This window comes from Enoplosus armatus, chromosome 14 (genome assembly GCF_043641665.1).
Source record: "Enoplosus armatus isolate fEnoArm2 chromosome 14, fEnoArm2.hap1, whole genome shotgun sequence".
In the NCBI taxonomy this organism is placed as follows: Eukaryota; Metazoa; Chordata; class Actinopteri; order Centrarchiformes; family Enoplosidae; genus Enoplosus; species Enoplosus armatus.
Window position 1 is genome coordinate 6,147,977 of NC_092193.1, and position 22,095 is coordinate 6,170,071.

Sequence of the window (22,095 nt, forward strand, 5' to 3'; positions counted from 1 at the left end):
GTGCATCATTAAACTACAAAAGGAGTAGTAAGCCTTGGCAGGAGAGTGAAAAGGCTTTTACGGTGGACCATCAGATTGCAGCTGTAGAGGACGATTCCTGCCACATGAGGGCATCAATCAGCTGCTGAGCTCAAAGGTAAAAGGACAAAGGGAACAAACCTGTTAAACACTTTATTCTAAAGTCATAGAAATATATCACAGATTGAAAATATACATCAGTCGTCAGTCAAAAACAAGCTGTGCAAAGCTGACTTTTCTATTGTTATGTTACGGAACTAAAAGACTTTTAGGAAAATATAAAACTAGTAATTCTGTGTCCAGTTTGTTTGACATTTTGGCCCAAACGCAAAGCAACAAAACCCCCGTATTAGTACTTCTACATAATAGCACCAATGACATTTCACTTTTCCAATTGTTTTCTATTTTCTTTTGCTCCACATAAAACAACAATTTAAAAGCGTCTCAATGTAAGCGGTGTAAATTTTCTGACCCCAGCCCCTTCATTCAGTCCCAAAGAGTGCACGCAAACACCCAGACGCTGATCTAGAACCAGCAGTTTGTGATTGTCTTCATCTGCTCCGATGCACAGCATGAAGACAGAGAGGGAGGCATTTGTTCAGGCTGCAGCTTCACATCTCTGGCTAAACAGCACCTCCACCACCTTCGGGTCGGCCAGGGTCGAAAGGTCGCCCAGGTCCTTCTCGTTGCGGGCGATCTGCCGGAGGATTCGCCTCATGATCTTCCCTAAATGGATCGGAGTCAGAGGAAGAGGAGACAAATGTTACAAAGGAGGAGGGTGGAGGAGGAGCAGGAGGAGGATTTTGATTTAAAGAGGTGTTACCTGAGCGAGTTTTCGGGAGCGCTGGAGCATTTTGGATGAAGTCTGGCGTGGCGATTGGTCCGATTTTCTCTCTCACTGACAAAAAGAATACAGAAAAGGAATCAGTGCAGTGCAGAATAAAGCTTGTCTGGACTCAAATATAAAAAATACATATAAAAAAAAATCTTTTAACTGCCTTGTGGACTTTATTTTGTACATTATTTATACATATTTCTCACTCAAAAAGCCAAAAACTGACCTTCTTTTAAAGGTGTTTGTATGGGCATGTCGGCTAGTTTGTGAACAATCTGTAAACTTTATTTTGCACAAATTACATTTTTTAAATTGTGTATAGTTACACATTTACAAAGCATTTACATATAAATGTGTCAAAGATACTATAATATAAGATGTAGGTTGTAAATGAGATAAAGTGATATTCCCTCTATATATATATAATATTTCCCACTTGGGATCAATGAAGTTTTATCTTATGTTGTCTTATCAAAAACATCTGAAGAAAAACAGAAACATCCAAAACACAGGAAGGGTCTACTGTACGTACACACAAGAAGTTAAAAAGATAAATAAATAAAACAAGATAAAACAAAACATTAAGCCAGAGAGAGAGAGAAATGAGAAAACAGGGAATGAGGGGATGAGGATAACTGAAAGGGAAAATCATTTACCACCATTTATTCAAAACGTATCAATAACGGCCCATAGTATTATCATAGTATTACATTTTTGTGAGAATAAGAAAACACACCTTAAAGCACCTTATTTGAATTGAAATACTTATGGATCTACAAGTCATATTTGATGGAAGGGTTTGTTCAAAGAAAGAACACAACATTTGGCACTAATACTATTTAAAACCCAAATTTACATCATTTTGAGTGGATTTTTCCTCTCATGTAGCCTCACCCAGTCTCTTGAGCTCCTCCGCCAGCGTGTGGTTGAACTCCCTGCTGCCTTTGAGGGTGACGAAGCAGTAGAGACACTCGCCCTTCACCTTGTGAGGCCGACTCACCACAGCGGCCTCCGCCACGGCCGGGTGCTCCGTCAGAGCCGCCTCCACCTCCGCTGTGCTCATCAGGTGGCCTGAAAGACACCAAAAAAATACAGAACTCATCAGTTACAAAACATACAGCGTAAGGTTTCTGGAGAGGAAAATGAAAATGCTCCCAAAAGGCTGCAACGTGTTTAAGATCATCATTTGAAGTTATTGTCATAATGTGTGATTTTGATGTTGTAATAACCTTTTTTGAAGGTTCTGAGAAGCAGCTGTGTTATCAGAGAGTGACACCTCGCAGTACAGTACCTGACACATTCAGCATGTCGTCTATTCTTCCTGTGATCCAGTAATAGCCGTCTTTATCTCGCCTGCAGCCTGAGAGAGGAGGAAACAAGTTGCATAACCCCCAAAAGAGTTTTTACAGCATATTTTTTTCTCCCTCAAGAGGCTTTCTGGTATTTCAGTGAGAAATCAAGACATACATTTTTGATATTTAGACTTTTGCTGAATCCAGGGTGACATACAATCTTTTTTTGTGACAGTCAGAGCGCCCCGACAGGCGATGTAATATCTTTTTTTTTTGTGGCTCACCGTCACCGGTTACATAGAAGCCTGGGAATTTCTTGAAGTAGGTGTTCTCAAAGCGTTCGTGGTTTCTGTACACGGTGCGCATTATTCCAGGCCAGGGCCTCCTGAATACCTGTGACAAAACACAGAAGATACATATAAAACATGAGAGAGGTATGACTGTTACTATTGCTACCAATTGACCAATTAATCAATCAATTTATCGTTATCCCGGAGGTCTAACGATAGAGGGTGTCGCATGCTGTGCTGATAAAATAAAATTGACTTGACGGCACATTTTAAAACAAAGTTACAGAGTGCTGAGCATCAGGCAACTACAGACGACGCAATAAAATAAAATACACCAAAACAAAATAACATAATGAGAGCAAAAAAATCTAAAAAGTATATAAAACAGATAAGAATTACTACTTATAGTAGTGCAATCGCATTAATAATTAGTATTAAAGTGAATATAATACAAATACTTCTTAAAACTGTTTTAAAAGTGCTTCAAACTGACAAACTACTAATAAAACTCACAAGAAAAGAACAAAGTAAAAAATGCAAAGATACTCAGGCAACAAAACTAATGGTTGACGAGCCAATAATAACTGAAACTGTGGTGTTACGGTGAATTTATCATTTATAGTTAATTATTAATGTATTACCAGTTCCACATCTAGCACATATAGTTGGAATGATTTGTGATTAACAGTATTGTTCATTCCTTCCTATCTACTGTCTGTGTATCTGTTGATCTGGACGCAGAGCTGCTGCATACAATCGCCCTTGCAGGGATAAATGAAGTCGTACAGAATTGAATCGAAACTTACCAGATAACCCTCAGCCTCACCTTCCAGTTCCTCCCCGTGTTCGTTGAGGATTGTGGGCTCTACCCCGAAGAAAGGAAAGGTCTGAAATACGAAATACATTCATTAAACGTCTCCTGTGTGGCTACAGATCATAATCTGGATCATAATCTACACGTGGAAAAGCCAAATATGAAATTTAAATGGAAAAAAAGGTGCTTTGGTTTAGCAAAAAACACTGATTGATCTATTCTCACATACAGAGGTCCAACCCTTCCTTATCAGCATGATTTGTATTGATGAAACTCGCCGCATGTGTTTTAAGATTTACATAAAAATGTCAGAGACAACTGGTGTCAAAAGGCGTGTTGTCACTTACAGCAGAGCCTGGTTTCAGCGGTGTGGCAGCAGGCAGAGGAGTCAGAACATGACCTCCCTGTAGAGATAAGTGATGTTTAAAGGCGCAGGAAACTAAAAGTCGTAAATTTGCAGCTTACAAGGTGTTAATTATATATGTTGTCTTGCCATCAACTCTTAGAAATGACACAATTTGCTGTAAATCAGTTGCAGGGTTTTAAGCCTGTTTGGCTCTGTTTGGTCACATATATTTGTTGCCTACCTAATAATGAGTGCAATGCACAGAGTGTTTTGTCATTTTTGGGGGGTTGTTGAGTGAATTTGTGTATTGATATCCGGGTTATTGATAATCTGTCTTTGGTTTGTGAATTGTGAGAATAAAATAAAAATCAATGGTGACTTTTACAGATGTCCGGCACTTACAGTCTCGGTCTGCCAGAAAGTGTCGACCACGGGACATCTGCCCTGACCGACCGCCTCGTGGTACCACAGCCACGCCTCCGGGTTGATCGGCTCGCCTACAGTACCCAGAATCCTCAGGCTGGAGAGGTCATACCTGGCAGAGGCGAGTGAGAAAATGTCCCTCAGATATATTCCATCATTATGTGGTACAGATCACTGCTCTAGATGTTTATCTATTTGTTGTTTGAGTGGATTGTTAGCTGCCAACACATCAGTACAAAATGATGCTCTTTTATTCATTTATTATCACTCCTTGACCGGTGATGTTTTATATGCTTAGTGGTGATGTTTTAGCTTAGCTCTCAACAAAATTCCTTCTACCAGCACCTTTTAAAGCCCAGTAGTTTACACTTTATACCCCGTAATCTGTACAAAACTGTGCCGAACTACTTCTTGGCCGGGTGCAGTGACTTCCTGGCGTCTTGTCGGAGAACCAGGCCAGCTGTTTTCCCCTGTTTCCAGTTTCTATGCTAAGTTAAGCTAACTAAGCTGCTGACTCCAGGTTCATATTTAGCGTACAGGCATGAGAGTGGTATCAATCTGCTCATCTGACGCTCGGCAAGAAAGAGAGTGAGCATGTTTCCCAAAATGTCAAACTGTTCCTTTCAGTTTTCTGCCATAAAACTAAGAAATATAAACTGGAAAATAAGCACAACAGATTCAGAAAAGGAAGATAAACAATCAGTGTCTGTTTTAAAGCTGTGTTAAAGTGTTTCAGGGTTGTTTTCTTCTTCTTTCTTCTTCTCACGTTTGGAGTGAGTGTTTACAGATCAAGAAATTTAATCTTTTTTGACGCATAACACTATGTTGGGTTTCGGGATTCCTGGGACTTTAGTGTTAAAAAACTGCATGAAAAAGGCTTGTTCACACAGTGTCACTTGCATCATTATTCATACAGATTTGCTTTGTTCGCCTCACCACTGAGGGGTCTGTCACAAAAGAGACAGACCCCGTGAGAAGAGAGAAGGGGGTCTTTCAAAGTTAAAAGGTGGAAATTTTCATATGAAAGCTGGGAAACACTGTTGCAAAAATACACTCGGACCATCCGTCAGGTCAAGCTGTGGTTTGAAAGACTCCTGCTGTAGCTTCTGGAAAATATGTTTTTTAAAAAATCAGGATTTTTCTGAGCTGCTGTGACATTCAGAGGACGCAGGCTCTTACTTCTGCAGCGGCTCGCGTCCGTACTTCATCAGCAGGCGGATGGCTGTAGGAGCTGTGTAGAACTTGGTCACTTTGTACTTCTCAATAATCTCCCAGAACCGGCCCACATGAGGGTGAACTGGAATACCTTCAAACTGGAGGAAACGCACACCATGGTTTGGTTTTTTAGCTCCTATTAGGGGCCTCTATGCTGAAATGTGTCTTCTGATTTTTGGTAAAAATAAAAGGAACAAAGTCTCTTTCAGACTCACCAGAACACTTGTAGCGCCGTTGGCGAGGGGGCCGTAGGTGATGTAGGAGTGGCCGGTGATCCAGCCGATGTCGGCGGTGCACCAGTACACGTCGTCATGGTGATGATCGAACACGTACTTGAAGGTCAGCGACGTGTAGAGCAGATACCCGGCGACAGTGTGGAGAACACCCTGTAGCGTACACGAGGACAGAAACACGAATGAAGAGATAATTGGTCACCACAGAAACAGCAGACTGTAAAAACAAGGGGGTTCTCGATGCTGGCAGAAGAGACATGTATGCAGGTGTGTGTGTGTGTGTGTGTGTTTTGTGTAATAATGACACACGAAACACTTCCTAGGGTTGCATTTATGCCTCTCAGCATTAGAAAACCAGCATTTCTCACTATTTCACAGCAGAGATAGCAGATGTAAAGACGTAAAAGCCAGCAAGGTTAACACCATTACAGGCTTATTAAAGTAGAAAATAGATGCTGTGTGTGTTTTCTCAGAAGCAGAAAATGAGCAGCTACTCTGTGTTTCTACTATAAAACTGGCTTCCACATACACCTGTGTCTCACCTTGGGTTTGCCGGTGGAGCCGCTGGTGTAGAGGATAAACAGCGGGTCCTCGGCGTCCAGCCACTCGGGTTCACACTCTTCGGGAGAGTCTCTCATCGCCTCGTCCCACCACACATCGCACTCTGAGTCCCAGGGGGTCTGAGCGCACCAGAACAACAGGGAACAAATGCAACATATAAAAACTCCTCATTACATCTGCTCAACAACGTGCACCAAGAGCACAGGCAGCGACGCACCGTGTCAATTTTGAACCGAGTGTAATTTACTGGGCTCCTTGGAGGCATATCCTGAATCCTAAATTGGAAGAGAACATGTTTTTTTTGTTTTAGCCTCGGGTGAAAGATCACATGATTCTTTGTGGGTGGTGGAGTTATGGGAAAATCTGGGCCTCGTACATATGCAGCTTCAGTGGGCCCCGTTTTTTAATTCATGCTTTGTCACACCTGCACAAATAACTAGTTCAGCCATCTTCCCTCCATGTCCTGTAATTACTGTGTGACGCTTTCACTGTGGGGTTTTTAGATCTTCATTGGCTGTTTCTCAAACTGAAAGCTAAGCTGTTTCATTTTCTCAAGAGACACGTTAAATACGATATTAAACCTTCTGAAAAGCTGCTAGCAAAGTGTGTTTACAAGAATTTCTTCATCAGCTGCTTTCCCTCTGTTGTTTTTCGTCTTTTGTCTTCGGGTAGTCTGATTTTACTGATTTCTTTTCTTTATGACATGATGGCTTCAAAGTTCACCTGATCTCTTCAGCAAGATGTAAAATTTTAAAAATCCCAGACTTTTTGAGGGCCCTCCCCAGAGCCCTGGTAGAAATGAAGGTATTTTCTGAGTTATTACACCTTCATCTCAACGTTATGTCACACTACTCGTCACAGATACAGTCACCCTTTTTGTCACAGCTTAGTTTGAAGAATACATCAGTTCACCAAAACATTAGGTGGTAAAGTTTTAAAACATATCTACCTGCATTTTTATTTTTTCATTATTTAGATTTTTTTTTTCCGAAACATTTCAGTACAAAACATACTTTTCAGGAGGTAGTCTACAGGTGACAAAATACCTGTAGTTTGTTGCATGTAGCGCCGCTTTTTGTCCTGAGTGCTTGGTGCTTGACGACAAGGCATTTAGTGACACTAGATGACGCTCTGTGAGGAAGTAAAAGGCATCTCGTGAAAGTTTTCACATGTGAACATTTCAATTTGCATTGTTTTATTTCTCCATCTCATCTTTTTCCATATGTTTCACCCACACTTGTTAATTTCATTATATAGACGAAATATTTGTCTCAAAACAGGACACCCTCTATCCTTTGACCCTTGATTCATATAAGATAAAACCTCAGGAAGAGGATCCCTCTTAAAACAGACAGTAGCAGAAGTGCAATATGGAGTTGATAAATAATTAAGTACATACAAGGTCATAATATGATAGAATGTTACTAGAAAATATAATTAGAGTTGAGGTAAATTCGGCAAACTCTCTGTTTCGTATGAAAAATCTGAGATTTTGAGTCAAAATGAGTTCAAATTTTGTTTTGACACAAGGCTTTGGTAAAACCAACAATATCACTATACATTTTATTTAGAAATGATACCCCTAAACACGTCTGCACACTGATACCCCCCCCACACACCAAATAGCCATTCCCAGCATGCTGTGTTTCTCAGCTCTCATCCCTCCCAGGTCATGTTGCCATGGAGGGGACGAGCAGCTTGGACCTCCCTGATGAATCTCAGCGATGTTGCCCGGCAACCTTGTAATGTGGAAACCAGGCAGTGTGTTTCCTCAACGTCCCTGATAACAGCTGATAGGGCTGAGTCCCATCACCAGCAGCTAGTGTAAATAAGGGCGGTTGCTGAGAACAGAGGAACAGTTGGCCTCGTCAGCAGCACTTACTTTTCCCTGCACTTCTCCAGAGCCTCGTCCGCAATCTGTTTCAGGTTGATCAGCTTCTCTCCTCTGTAAACACCATCTGCATATTACAAAGGGATGGAAATTGAGGGAGAGGTAGGTGGAGAGACAGATGATGAAGTGTATGAACCAGCAGGGAGAAGATATTTAAACACAGAGTCACTTTACAACTTGATAACCATCTTTACAGTCCCTGAGTGCCACCACAGATCACATCCTGGTGCTGCCATGTTGGCTGCCGGACCTACCTGCTGTCACCAGGATGCTGCTCTGGGCGTCCATAATCCTCTCACACAGAGACTCAGAGGAGAAACCTGCAAACTGCACATGCGAAGAGAAAGACAAGACAGAGAGGTGGGGAAAGCTGAAAGGAGGAGATGTTGTAGCATGACGTCTTAATGGATACTTCTGGTTTACTACAATGTGGGTCTTATTATCATAGTTATGTCCATCATTTCTGTTGGTCATGATAACGTTGTACTCATCAAAGTATTTGCAGAGATCTGGGAACACGACAACATGGGCGACACACAACAAAATCCAACGGCGGAAGAAACATGAGAGCTTGTGACCATCCAACAGTCTATCCAAATGATCTAAACCACTTTATTTGGAGATCAAACCAAAAGTGAAAGCTGCCAATAATCCCTCATTGCACAGGAAACACGTGGGCACACAATCAGAAAATCAGTCTGTAAACTGTGATGAATGTTCACAACGGATAGTTTGGGTAATTTTATCATTTGATCTTCAAAAAAAATTTAACTAACATGTTGTGAAAAAAAAAACCCTGTTTGATCCTCTAACTTCTCATGTTTCTCGTCATTTTTTGCAGCGCTGTTGCATTCCTGGATCTCTGCCATTAACTTTGTTAGTACAATGTTGTATTATTAATGACAGGAATGATGGCCAGAACTACAAAACAGAGCCCCAAGTTGTAATTGACTTTAAAAGTTTTAAATGTTCACACTTGAGTAAAGCAACCTTACTTGGTCTGGTATGACCAGTAGCATATGGTGGTTTATATTAGCTAATGTTAGCAAACTTCAGGTAGCTATTGATGTGTAAGACATGTATGACATTACCAAACCAGCTCACAGACTTCATGGCTCTGCTTGTGCTTTTGTTACACTATGTTTTAGCTTTTAGTAATATTCCTTAATTGTTACTTGAGGCCACAAATACATAAATACGTATTAAAGTGCAACAGACAGTCTGATGCATGCTGTTCCCTCTCGTTACCATGTATAGAGGGGTCACCTTGTTCAATCTTACATAATGAACCAGACATTTATAATTATTCTTTAATATGATTGTCATTTGTGGCGTCCCCCGCCAGACGCTCGTGTTCTGGCCAAGGTTAATAGTTCACAGAGTATAATGTTTCAGTGTTGATGACAGCATTATGAATCAGCTCACTGAGGACTCTGGACTCAGCAAAATGTCACTGCATGAGTGGTGCTGGCTGTGCTGGCTGTGCTGTCTGGCTCCATCTATGATTGAATTTTATGCCAAGCTAATTTGTGATTAACATTAACAGTCACATGAGAATCCAAGGTGCTGGCACCATCGCAAACATCCTTATGTTGCTATGTGATGTTTATATAAAATAAGATGAAAGAGTTGGAAAATGTACAACAATGACCAAGCACAGACAAGGTCACTTACACTCGAGTCTGCCAAAAACAGGCTTTTGCAAGTCATGAAATGAACCCACTTTGGAGCAGCCTGGAGATATTTTTAACAAGGCTACTAACCTTTGCACAGATGGGGAGGGTTGAAAAACTAAAATAGAGTTGGCTTGCTTGCAAAATTGGGAAGACTCTGATGCCTTCCCAAGGTGGATACAGCCGGTAAATGTCTGACCCATATGTTGAGCGCAGGTGCTGCCAGTGTTGTGTTCACACAGAGAATAGCTGATAACTACAGGGGCAGGGCTGGACCAATAGAAGCAAGTGATGCTTAATCGTGGAAATGTGGTCAAAGCAGCAAACCCTGCTAACCTAAATGTTGACTGTCTACAAAAACGACTTCATTTGAACTGAGATGAAATGAGGAGAAACTTTCCTTCACACAGATTGGAACTCGTGCATGCAACATTTATGTTAGATAATACCATAAAATGGTTACTGACATCTGCTTGGAGCACCAGAGAAGGTGAACGATCTCACAGATGTGGAGCGTCAGAAGATAAAATCTTGTATACTTTGTTAAAATGCTGACATTAAATGACGCTACATCTTTATTTAGCAAACCTCACTCATTTGCTTCTCCAAAATGGGTGAAACCAAGGCCAAACATCCATCATACTACTTACCACAATGGAGTGAACAGCGCCTATCCTTGCACAGGCCAACATAGTGTAGACCAGCTCTGGGATCATGGGAAGGTAGATAGACACCCTGTCTCCCTTTTTTACACCTTGAACAAAGAAACACGCAGACGTGAGGTTTTGGATAACACAAATCACATCTGGGCCTGATCTGGGCTACTTGTTAACTCAAAACAGCAATGGCAAAGTGGCTTTAGGGTGAGTTTCAGCATGTTGGGTATGGACCACATAATGTACTGTATGTCAGATATGCAACAAGTGCATTGGGCATACCGCATGGAGCCATATCTGGTGAGCTGCGGCATGCCGGTTATGGGCCAAATGACAATGCCAACATTGTCCCTGTTAGCAATATTGTTTGGATGTAAGATACAATTTTAGTTTCTCACCCATTTGCTTGAGGACGTTAGCACAGCGGCAGACCTGGCTCAGCAGCTGGCGGTAGGTGATGGTCATTTGGTGGTCAGGTGAGTTCCCCTCCCTGAGAGGACCACATACAAGAGTAGAAACACAACCCAGATCTGTTAGTGTAATGCACAACCTGTCTCAGATTGCACGAAGCTCTGTCTGCATGTGATGATTACATGGAGCTTCGTGATGGACACAAAACCCCTCCAGATCCACAGTTTCCTCCAAAAGTACCTTCTCAGACAACATGACGTTGTCCTGTGAGTTCTGTGAGTTCACAGAGGAGATAACCTGTTCCCGTTGTTGCTGGGTCTATATTGGGTTTGGACGTTTGTCAGTTGGAAAACTATGTGGCACAATGTTTCACAGGCCTGCAGACAGCATGGTGGCAAGCCTCTGGTGCGGGACAGAAGCCAAAACACTGCAACAACCTAACATCAGCCTTTCGCCAGGCTGACGACAGTGAAATAATTGATTACAGTGATGAAACTCTGCAATGATAAATGCAACAGCTATTGATAAAGTGACCTGAACTCTGTTCTGTTCTGGATAATTTTGGATCATCTCAGCATGAAAAAAAGCCCACATATTTGATTTGATTGTCTACTTTGTGCCTATTGGCAAATACGCATCAGAGCAAACCAAATCTAATGTGGAGTTCCACAGGGGTTAATCAATGGATCTCTTTAATTCAACTACTAAATGCTCCTGTTAGCTCTGAATGTGCACTGAGCAAAGCAAGAATTGGATGTGTCAAAAACTCATTACATTTAAATAAGGATAAAACTGCATTTCTATTTTTTTGTGCTGAAGATGTCTGAAAGTCGTGTTCATCATTATTGCTGCTGAAAACTAAAGTGAGTAATCTTGGTGTGGGCAAGGAATCAGACCTAAATTTTAATGGCCATGTCAGGACAATAACAAAATAGCCTATTACCACCTTAAAATGTAGCATGAATTAGAGAATTCATTGGAAACCTAATCCACGCCTTTATCTCTGGTCGGCTGGGCTGCTGTAATAGGATTTTCCCAGGTCTAAAAAAGCTCTTTGACTGCCGTCGCTTGTTCACAATGCTGCCACTTAAGATTTAACAAAGACCAAGGTTGAGCACATTACTCCAGTTCTCAAATCTCTGCACTGTCAGATCATTTCTAACTAATGCTACTCTTTTATAAATCACCAAATGATTTATGAGCAAAATACTTCTGCTAAAGTATTGACCCACCTCTCTGAGGTCGTCAGCTATAAAATCCAAACATGGTGAGAATACACTGTATGTTTACCACTTGGTTCAGTTGCCAATTCTGTTTTAGTCTCAAGGTCTTATGTAATGCGCTTGTCCTCAGTATACTTTCAGAGAAAAAAGAAAATGACACTGAGACAAACCTGACATTGAGATATCTCATTTTGTCTGCAACTTACAGTTAGAAGCTGAAACCGTTTCTTACAAACACTTGAAAGGGTTAAGAAACTCCCTCTTTGTTAAAAACAATGTTTGTTCAAAGGGCAACACCTCAGCCACTGGGAACCTGTCATCACAGAGCATTGACACTGTTGGTGCCTTTAATTGTTGATATGATTGGGTAAATACTGTAAGCGTAACGTTTGTGCTTTTGAAATGCAAACACTGATCCGATGGTATCAGCTTGTGTTATCTAGTAGACTCTAGTAGCTATAAATAATAGATGCAGTAACAAGTAAAGTCAAATAAAAGGACACACGTTTGACTTTTAAATACTTTTTGATGTCTAATTTTTTGCAGTGTCCTACCATTTGAGTTCGTTTTGCGAATGCTGCTTGGACAAGGTGTGAGTGAAGGTCATGTAAGTGTTTAACAGGTCAAAACAAACCATCTGGTCGCTGCTCAAATATAAACACGGTAATAACAAAGCTGGTGCACTGTATCCTCCTCATATGGTGTGCTGAAACTGGCATGGCAAACACTCGAGCAGATATATTACATAAGTCCTTTGATGTAGTGCAAACAGTGTTAAGACACTTGTGTGGGTGATGGCTGGTCTTCACTGTGCCCAGTTCCACTGAACCCCTATCACTGCTGAGCTTGCACCACTATTTATTGTTTGTTAAGCCTCTTCTGTTGACAGAGCAAATATGTGCCATAGCATAAAGTCAAAACAACATAAAGTCTTTATGGTGAGGCTTTACTGTAAGCAGCAAGTTACTGTAAGTTAAAAAGTAATTTAAAGAGTTTAGTGGAAGTCAGGAGCTTGAAAGAGTTTATGAGTTTACATGTAAAAACCTGAAAACCAGCGTATTCTGAAAACAATCCATTAGATTCTTACTGGAGTTTTCTTTTTGGACGATTCTGAACAAAACACCTAAAACACCACAAACTCGTCTTACAGGACTCTACTGTAACGCTAGATTGCACAATGTGTTTTTACCAAAATAAGATGAAATCTGGAACACTTCTGCAACAAATCCTATTAAACGTTCACTGTTGATTCAGAGGGTTGAATCACTGAAGCACTGACACTGAGTTGTACTAGCTGAGGTTTGCTTTGGTGCACTGGGGTCGGCACAGGGGACACAGCAGTTGCTTTTGACTGGAATACCTGACATAACTCCGGGCAGTATTTCCCATCAAAGCCGTCATTCATCCCAGACAGACACTGTTGCTTACCAGTAATAGGCAACCTTTTCACCAAGATTCCTCTCCCTCACAAGCCTGTCCAGGACATTATAGCACATGTTGGTTTTGGCCCCTTCCACACATTTGACATAAATGTTCCCTTTTGTCACATCAAAGTTGTACTGCATCATTGGTCCTGTTGCCGGCTTCTTCCAAAAGAACTCGTCAGCTATCTCCTTCCAGAAAGCTGAAACAAAGTGATACTTTCTGTCAGTGCTACAGGCTGCAGACAGGGCAGATAAACACAGTGAGATACTGTGTGCAGACAGGCTCAGATGGAGGTGAAATGCAAGGAAACACTGCAAGCACTGCACTAAAAATACAGACACGTTTGACCTACCTTCGGGATTCTCAAGAGATTTCCTGTACAGTGCTAGATAGGAGTTAAAATCAGGCACATGAGCGTCCCTCTTCATGTCATCGGGAGCGTGGTACATTTTGTCCTGAGATTCAGGAACAACCATTGTGCACTGACAGATGCAGACGGGCCTTTAGCATCAGAGGGTGAGTCAGAAAATGGGTTAATCTGGAGTCACTGCTGATCTGTCTGGATCCTCCTGGGTAAGGTAAGAACACTACCAGGCTTCCTGTTCTGAAGCAACACAATTCAACATGCATAAGACCAACCTCTAATCCCTGAGCTGCAAGCACTCTCCCAGTCTGCTTAGGGCCAGGGCAGCCAATCGGCTCACAGGGTTCGGCACTCCCACTTTTTCATTGGATGAGCCCCCCCTGGCCTGTCTATGGCATTATTTTTCCAAGCAAGGAGGAGGAGGAGGTGTGCTGCAGGATGAATGCTGAGGATTCAGGCAGGCACAGGGAGGTTTGATTTGACAGGGAGGATGATGGGAACTCTGACAAAAGAGAGAGAGAGTGAGTGAGTGAATGACATTTTGTTCACTGACAGCCAGTAAACAAAATCCCAGATCCTCAAGGCATTGTCACTAAATGCTCTTGGAATAGTAATATAATAGTATTTTTTAGGTTCATATTTATTTGCATGATATTCAGCAGGTTTTATTCTTTGACCTACCTATGTCACTTTTGTTGTTGTTTTTTATCTTTTACCTTTTTTTGTGTGTGTGACAGATTTTGGTTTTGTCACATTGTGTTTCACCAATAACAAAAAAAATGCATGACAGAAATGAGAACATTTAATTGCACTGACAAAACTAGACTAACTAAACTCAAATATATACTGCCTCAGTCTATGAAGTCAATAAATAAATTGTTTACATTTAATGCAATTTTATGTCCACTAAATATCCACATATCAATATTCTCCTCACTGATTGCAATATGCTGTATTTATGTTAATTAGCATCTAGTTTTTAGCTTTTACAATTTGGATTTTATCCTTGCTTTACTAAGAAGAACTTTGTAGCATTGTTACATGTTGTTCAAAGTGTTAAATAAAAGTTATTATTATTTCATGTTCATTTGGAATATTTGTCCCCAGTAAACATGCAACGTGAACTATCATTCAGGTTACATAACTTAGCTCAGATGAAATATCCAAATGGCCCGTTGGCATCATTTGTTTTTGATCTCAAATTTCAATCTGGGATCGATTCAGTTGCGCCTCGACCTCACCGACGTAGCGTCTGACGCTAGACCCTCTTAATCGAGGCAGAGCGCTTCTGTTGATGTCGGCCGCTGCTGTCCCGTCCATTTGCTAACGCACCGGGACCAAACTTCAAGCTACAAGATGTTTTTGTCTGCTGCTGTTCGCTCTGCAGTATCGCAGACGGTATGGTTGTGATATTCTTTATTGTTCTGGGTAATAATTTAAGTGCCCCTTACGATAATTTGGAGAGAAGGTTCTGTGACTTCTCACAAGGGCAAGCAGTGGAGGCCGCTAAGCTAACTGACGTTGGGTAACATTAGCATGCTAGCTAATTTAGCTTTCTGCTGTCAAACGTTTACAAGGTGATCTTTGGACAAAATTAGCAATGCAAAGAAACGTGTACTCTGGACATGAGCAATCACGTATTTGATTTTATTTTGCACGACATTTGATTTCAGATAAAACAAATGAAAGTGTGAGTTCGCTTGAAACACGTAACTCACCTTAATGTTAGCTGTGTGTGTGTGTGTGTGTGTGTGTGTGTGTGCGCTGATATTGTAGTTGTACAACATGGAAAAGCACTGGTTTGACTGAGACCCCCAAGCCTTCTAAACATTTAAGTCAATACACTAAAGATCTCACTTCTTTTAATGTACGACCTGTATTTATACCCATGAAATGTGGAAATTGTGTGGCTCATTTATTTAGGCATATATACATTTTGAAGTCAAATACAACTAGTGCTCGATTTTGTGATGACATCCCATGTTGTGATGGTTTAAGCTTTTTACGGTTAAATAGTTGACCATGAGGACAACAGTCAGATTTCTATCTTTTTAACTGACCTGGCAATTATGATATGATTCATCAGAAGAATTTAGAGAATGTTGATTTTTCTGTCTGTATCTTTTAAGAATTATGGAAAGTGAAGGACTTTACACAGCTTGTTTCTGTGACAGACAATGATAACATCACCAGTTTCTTTTTAACTTTTCCATTTACTAGTCCTTTCTGATAGTTTCTTGTCTGGAGCAAGACATACTAAAGTGTCTCTCTTAGGAAGATACATTACCAGGTTTCTTATCTGTCTTTTTTCTCTCTGTATTTGCAGGCCAGACAGGTCAGGAGTCTACATCAGTCTGCTGCCCGCGCTGGAGCTGGTGGCATCTTTGTGGTGAGTTACAGTTTCTTTGCCAAAGTGAGGAGATGTGCAGAAGAAGTTGGATACAGAGTAGCCATCAGGCTTAATTGTTTGTTTGTTGTACACCTCACAATAAGCTTTCATTGTTGAGCTGGACAAAGTGGGTTACATGTGAATTACTGCAAGAATTGATTGTCATGTTGCTTTAGCCAGAATATGTGAGATGAATGGCCTGACAGTTTGAAAGATTACTTTCAAAGATTAAAGACCAGGTAGAACAGAAATCAACACAGAAGGACCACTGAAATACACAATCAGATTTTTCTTGGTGGTGCTCAAAACATTCAAAATAATCGTCAATATTGTCTAGATCTGTGTCACGGTTAATTGTTCGCATTACTGACATCTATGGCCTTGTATCACTGTGGTCAGTGCGGCTGTAATAGAGTCCATGCACATAATAATGGACACCAATACTTTGTATTATATCAAAGCATCAGTCCATTAGTACTTTATTTTTATGACCTTACAGTGTGGGGTATGTTCATATACTTTGTTGCAACATTTCATATATGGTTTGCAAATAAATTATTTACATTTATTTTAATTAATTGTTAGTTAATTATTTAAGTTAATGCATTATAAATTAGTAAAGAAAACAGATGTGGGGCTGGGATCTCATGAAACAGGATTAAAAAACAAGAGTAAATCAAAATCTGTGTACTTTCCTTCATTCCGTGTTCCACATTTAGGAGATCTTAATTGTCCATCTGACTTAATTATTTTTTATAAATAGGCCTGTTTTACTCAAGTGTTTACACATAGTACCACTATAAACAATACAAGTCTGTTGAGTGTCTTTATAAACTGTATTTACAGGTGGTCATATTATTTGTATCTGTTTCTAAATTAATTAAATATAACTAATGTGAAAATGTGATCAATGCATAACACATATGTACAATATGTGTATGCTTCCATTTTTGCTGAAATAATCCCAAAGGAATCAGTTTTCCAAAAGCTCTTAATTTATCCAGGGACCTGCCTTGAGAGCCAACCAGAGCCACGCTTTGCAACAAAAACATCCCACGTGATATTCGCATGTAATGGAAACATACCATGGTTTCAAGGTCCCTTGATGTTAAAGATGTTCTTGGTCTGTGATTGGGGATAATTCGGTTTGGATGAATTGTCTTTGAACCTTTCCTCTTCAATCAGGAATGTTGTTTTTGACATCTTTAACGTCAAACACCATTAAATTTTAAGTGTTTCTTTTTCTTAATTGTACAAAGGGCATTTGCTGCTCACAAGGGGGCAGTGTGTGCAGAGGCTGAAATAATTTTTAACTGTGTTGAGTCTTTTCTATGGTCTGGTAGCAGCACCTGTTTCCCCCTCTGGGCTTAGATGATATGTTATTCATATTTTATCAGATACTGTTAGATACTGCTCATAAGCGTGTTACTCACAGGAAAGTGGTAGTTGACGAATAACCGATTTCATATAAATTGGCTATAAATTTGATTTTAAGATGAGTAAGGATAATTTGGTGAAAACAATGTTAGCTGTCCTTTAACACTGTGGTCTTTCTCTTTTAGCACAGAGATACTCCTGACAACAACCCTGATACTCCTTTTGAGTTCACTGAGGAGAACAAAAGGGTAAGGTTGACATCTGTGTGGAGCAGTACTTTTAGGGGATGCACTGATGTTTTGTTTGTTTTTTCAGTTGAAGTCAGTACGTATATCTGATATTTTCCCACCTGTATTGGCCAGTTCTGATGTGTATTTTTGTTCAAGTCTTTAATACAAATGCAGACAAACAAGTTAAGCTTTTCAGACATGCCTATCTTTAGTTTTTTTTTTTAATGATCATGATGGTGTTAATCTGTATTGAATTGTATGGAAATCTCACCCCCCTTTTAAACCAGCCTAACTAGTTTCAGCCAGACAAAGTTTTTTAAATCTGTTTTTTATATTTTTCTAAAAACCTGAAATCTGATGCAGGAGTTTTCTATCCATATCTTGATAAATGGATATTTACTACGGTAATGGACAGTAAAATGTGAGCACCTTATCATTATCACCAAGATAAAACAAAGATAATTTTTTCATTCAAATTAATATTATTTTATTTTTTTTAAGTTGATGTCAGTCCATATACCTGTATCAGTGTATCTCTTGTAAATATCTGGGCTTTTGTATGAGCCTCATTTGATTGCTTAAATTGGTCTAATTGTTGAAGTGCAAAAGAGGAATGCAATGATTCTTATTCTGAGCGAAATGTCTTTTTTTCTCCCTCTTGTAGAGGATTGATGCGATCATTTCAATGTACCCTGTTGGACACAAGCAAGCAGCCACCATCCCAGTGTTGGATGTAGCCCAGAGGCAACATGGATGGCTCCCTATCTCTGCCATGAACAAGGCACAGTGATTCTTCTGGAATTAGCTTTACAGCTGTGTGATGCCAATTAAGAGTTTTGTAATCCTTTAGAAAAATCTGTTGGACAACATTTTTATGAAACACCATACAACACCACGTCTTATGTGTCATGTCATTGTTTTCATTCAGGTCGCTGAGGTGCTGGAAGTCGCTCCAATGAGAGTGTATGAAGTAGCGACATTCTATACAATGTTCCTGCGTCAGCCCGTGGGAAAATACTTCATTCAGATCTGCACAACAACGCCCTGTATGCTCTGCAACTCAGACAGCATCCTGGAGGCCATCCAAAACAAACTGGGTAAGAGAGTCATTTTCCATTTTACGATGGGACACCAATGAAGAGATGAAAACGCAGATGAAAACAATCTTTTCTTTCTTTTTTATTGTGTACATTTGAGGTAAACAGAGATTGGGAACAAACATGTAAATATACAGTTGTCTCTGCAATTCAAACAACAGCGAGCTGTAGCAGCAAACAAGAAGACATACAAGACTGAAATCAAGCCAGGCGACTGCTAACCTACTTAATTCTGTGTGGCATTTAATAGAGCACCCTCAAATTTGTTTGTTCTTTCAGTCAACCAAACAGTGAGTTTATAGTTTTTGTTATAACTCACATAGTGTTATAGCTGTGTAATACAGCTTAAATTAGAAAGATTCCGTTTCAGTAACATAATCTGCAGCTTGACAGAGGAGATTAGCTAACTATAAAGCATGTCTTTATTTGTTTTTCCACAGGTATCAAGGTTGGAGAGACTACTGCAGACAAGATGTTCACGCTAATAGAAGTGGAATGCCTGGGTGCCTGTGTGAATGCTCCAATGGTCCAGATCAATGACAACTATTATGTGAGTGCTTGACTTCTCTGTGCAGATGGCTTCCTCACTGAACATTATAACTAAATTAACAAAATTAGGTTAAAACCTGAAATGAGTTTTGCAAAGAATGTCCTATTTCAGGAGGGCTACCTTCGTTTTTTTTTCCTCCACTGGAAGCCAATGCAGGTGTGGTACAGTCTACACTTGTAAGGCTCGAAACAAATGAACAGGGGGGAAATGGAAACGGTGACAGAAAAATAATCAATTTTATGTTAATAATAATATGGCTGGAATATCGACGTTGTCTCGTCCATGACCTCAGTTTGGAAAAAGATTAACTTTATGAGCCAGATGTGATATGAAAAGCTTGCTTTTTGGATTTGTGGTTAACATTATCTGAAACTAATTCTGCACTCAATTGCCATGGGGAAGTTAGTAAATGGTAAATGATCTCACTTATATAGCGCTTTTCAACCTTCACGGTTCCCAAAGTGCTTTACAGCGTGCTAACCACTGCGCCACCATGCCACCCAAAGTAGTTATTGCAAGCTGAGCACAAGGGAATGACCCAATTAAAATTAAATGCAACTGAGAAAGGAAGAACTTCCTGTAACACCTCAAATTGCTGAGGTGTGATCATTAGAGGCAGAAAAGTTACAATGTGTTAACACCAAGATTAAGGTTGTACTGAGTTTAGAATTTTATGTGAATAATTAGCCCTCAGTAATGCATGCAGTCTTTGGTTATTAGATTAATTCAGTCATCAATTACACACTTAATTTGATTCAAGATGGTACTGTTTGTAAGCAAACACGTGTGAGGTTGTTTTGGGCTTCTAAACCTGGAAAGCAGAAGCTATTGAAATGCCTGATTCAGTCTTTATGCACATTAACACAGTTGATTATGAAATACAAAATAGCTGAGCTATTTGAATAACAACACATTCATCAGTGGCTGTAAAACACTACCTTGTGTGATTTGGTTGTGTATAAAGGTAATGCGTCATAACCAACCCTGCTTTGGTTGCCTGGGTTAAAAACAAATTTAAAGTCATTAAGTTTTAGCCTCTTTAGCACTGACTGTAGGAAAACCATCACGTTATTTAATGAAGTGGATTTGACAGTTTCATTATCTTTTATAGCATGTTGTTAACATTTAGCCCATTATTACTGGTTAATACGTTTTTCCAGGCACAACAAAGGGCAACATATTATCTGGTTTGGAAGCAAAGAGCATCACAGGGCAGAATTATTCTGCATGTCCTGTTATCCCTGACAACACTTAACAACAATGTTATTTTAAAATTTGAAAAGGGTTATTGTTTAGGACATCTGATCATTTTTACTGGCAGTGTAAAACCTTCTTTCACATGATGACTGAAAAAATTATTGCTTTTTTGTAGAATTAGCTATAATCATCATAAGCTCCTTGTAAAAGTATTATTTTGAGTATTGCCTCCTAAGCCTCCCCTCTCTCTCTCTTTAGGATTGAATTTAATAGGGATGAGAAGGTGCTCATACAGGTTAAAGGATGTGTAAAAGTGTTAAGACCTTTATAATCCAGCATGAGACCACGAGCAATGAAAAGCAGTGCACAATTCTGCTTTCTTATTTATTCTCCTTTTGTCTTGTTTCCAGGAGGACCTCACACCTAAGGACATTGAGGACATTATTGATGAACTTAAAGCAGGCAAAGTCCCACCACCTGGGCCCAGGTACATTAAAAATACCATCATATATTGGTTATTTTCTTGCTGATCATCATCAAAACATTGAACACTGATTGCATGTTAAGACATATTTTCTTTTCCAATTTCTACAGGAACGGGCGTTTCTCCTGTGAGCCTGCAGGTGGGTTGACTTCTCTGACAGAGCCTCCGAAAGGACCAGGCTTTGGTGTAAGAGCGGACCTGTAGACATTTACGGCCACCATTTTCAAAAGCAACTTGTCCCTGAAGCTGATATTATGTTTATCTTAAACATACTGTGTAAATAAACTGTTCGTGTACCTATGCTCTAGGTGTCAGTGTGTCACTTACAGGATTCCAACAATGGAATGGTAATATAACTGAAAACAGGTCTAATGATAGATTCTACATTTATAATTTAGGCTCTGGTGACAACTACAGCATCTATTAGGCACACATGTATCAACACATAGACCTGACACTAGTTATTTTATAGATATTTCTGGAATCATTAATAATCAGGTATTTTATGCTATTATATTATAATTATCACCTAGCTTTACCACATGATGCTGTGCTGTAAAAGACAAGACGTTTATGTCAGTTTCCATTGTCAATGCTACTTAAGTGACAGACTTCTCTGACAAGCTTAATAAGGGTTTCACTTGACAATCAATCACAGTGTATATACAAATGCATTGACTCAAATGCATGAGTCATTCACATTTATCATGTGCAACTGTACCACATTAAATGTTTGCATATCAGTCAATCCGCCAGGAGTAATTTAATACAAATTTGATCACATATCCAAATACATATTCAGTCAGAATTCCTAATGTAAAGATGTCAGAGATTACATTAAGTCAGTTTGACTGAATTCATATTACAGATGGGCTTTCTGCAATTCATTTTTTTTTTATCATCCTCGTTTCAAATACCTAATTAAACAGTATGTAATTGTGAATAATTAGATGTTTCTAATTGAATGTATCACTAGTCAGAACTAAATTGGAGATATCTTGAATTTGTGTTTCAACTAGTCTTGATTTAAATGAAGATATAGTGAATTCACTTACTCAAAACTAAAATGTGTGTCATTAATTGGAAGCTACAACATAATGG

At 39.7% G+C, this 22,095-nt stretch overlaps 2 protein-coding genes across 2 annotated transcripts; one reads left to right on the top strand and one right to left on the bottom strand.

Moving 5' to 3' along the window:
* Positions 1 to 165: 165 nt before the first annotated feature.
* On the bottom strand, positions 166 to 13,936 carry acss2l (acyl-CoA synthetase short chain family member 2 like). The gene is given in 19 exon segments (XM_070918406.1): positions 166 to 744; positions 842 to 916; positions 1,748 to 1,924; positions 2,145 to 2,213; positions 2,430 to 2,538; positions 3,242 to 3,322; positions 3,597 to 3,653; positions 3,998 to 4,130; positions 5,198 to 5,331; positions 5,449 to 5,619; positions 6,009 to 6,146; positions 7,074 to 7,158; positions 7,910 to 7,985; positions 8,173 to 8,245; positions 10,242 to 10,345; positions 10,646 to 10,737; positions 13,310 to 13,505; positions 13,659 to 13,827; positions 13,829 to 13,936. Coding segments are annotated over 19 exon segments (2,175 nt in total). The 3' UTR covers positions 166 to 616.
* A 1,029-nt stretch (positions 13,937 to 14,965) lies between these two features.
* Positions 14,966 to 21,295, top strand: ndufv2 (NADH:ubiquinone oxidoreductase core subunit V2). The gene is made up of 8 exons (XM_070918661.1): positions 14,966 to 15,068; positions 15,997 to 16,059; positions 17,622 to 17,684; positions 18,331 to 18,447; positions 18,595 to 18,763; positions 19,204 to 19,313; positions 20,921 to 20,997; positions 21,105 to 21,295. The coding sequence occupies exons 1-8, from the start codon at positions 15,027 to 15,029 to the stop codon at positions 21,196 to 21,198; spliced, it is 735 nt and encodes a 244-aa protein (XP_070774762.1). The 5' UTR covers positions 14,966 to 15,026; the 3' UTR covers positions 21,199 to 21,295.
* The last annotated feature ends 800 nt before the right edge of the window (positions 21,296 to 22,095 follow it).

Excerpts from the sequence above, each read along its gene's own strand:
- ndufv2 (XM_070918661.1), top strand. The coding sequence starts at position 15,027 with ATGTTTTTGTCTGCTGCTGTTCGCTCTGCAGTATCGCAGACG. Across the intron at positions 18,764-19,203 it reads GGCCATCCAAAACAAACTGG|GTATCAAGGTTGGAGAGACT; the intron begins GTAAGAGAGTCA and ends GTTTTTCCACAG. Across the intron at positions 19,314-20,920 it reads AGATCAATGACAACTATTAT|GAGGACCTCACACCTAAGGA; the intron begins GTGAGTGCTTGA and ends TCTTGTTTCCAG.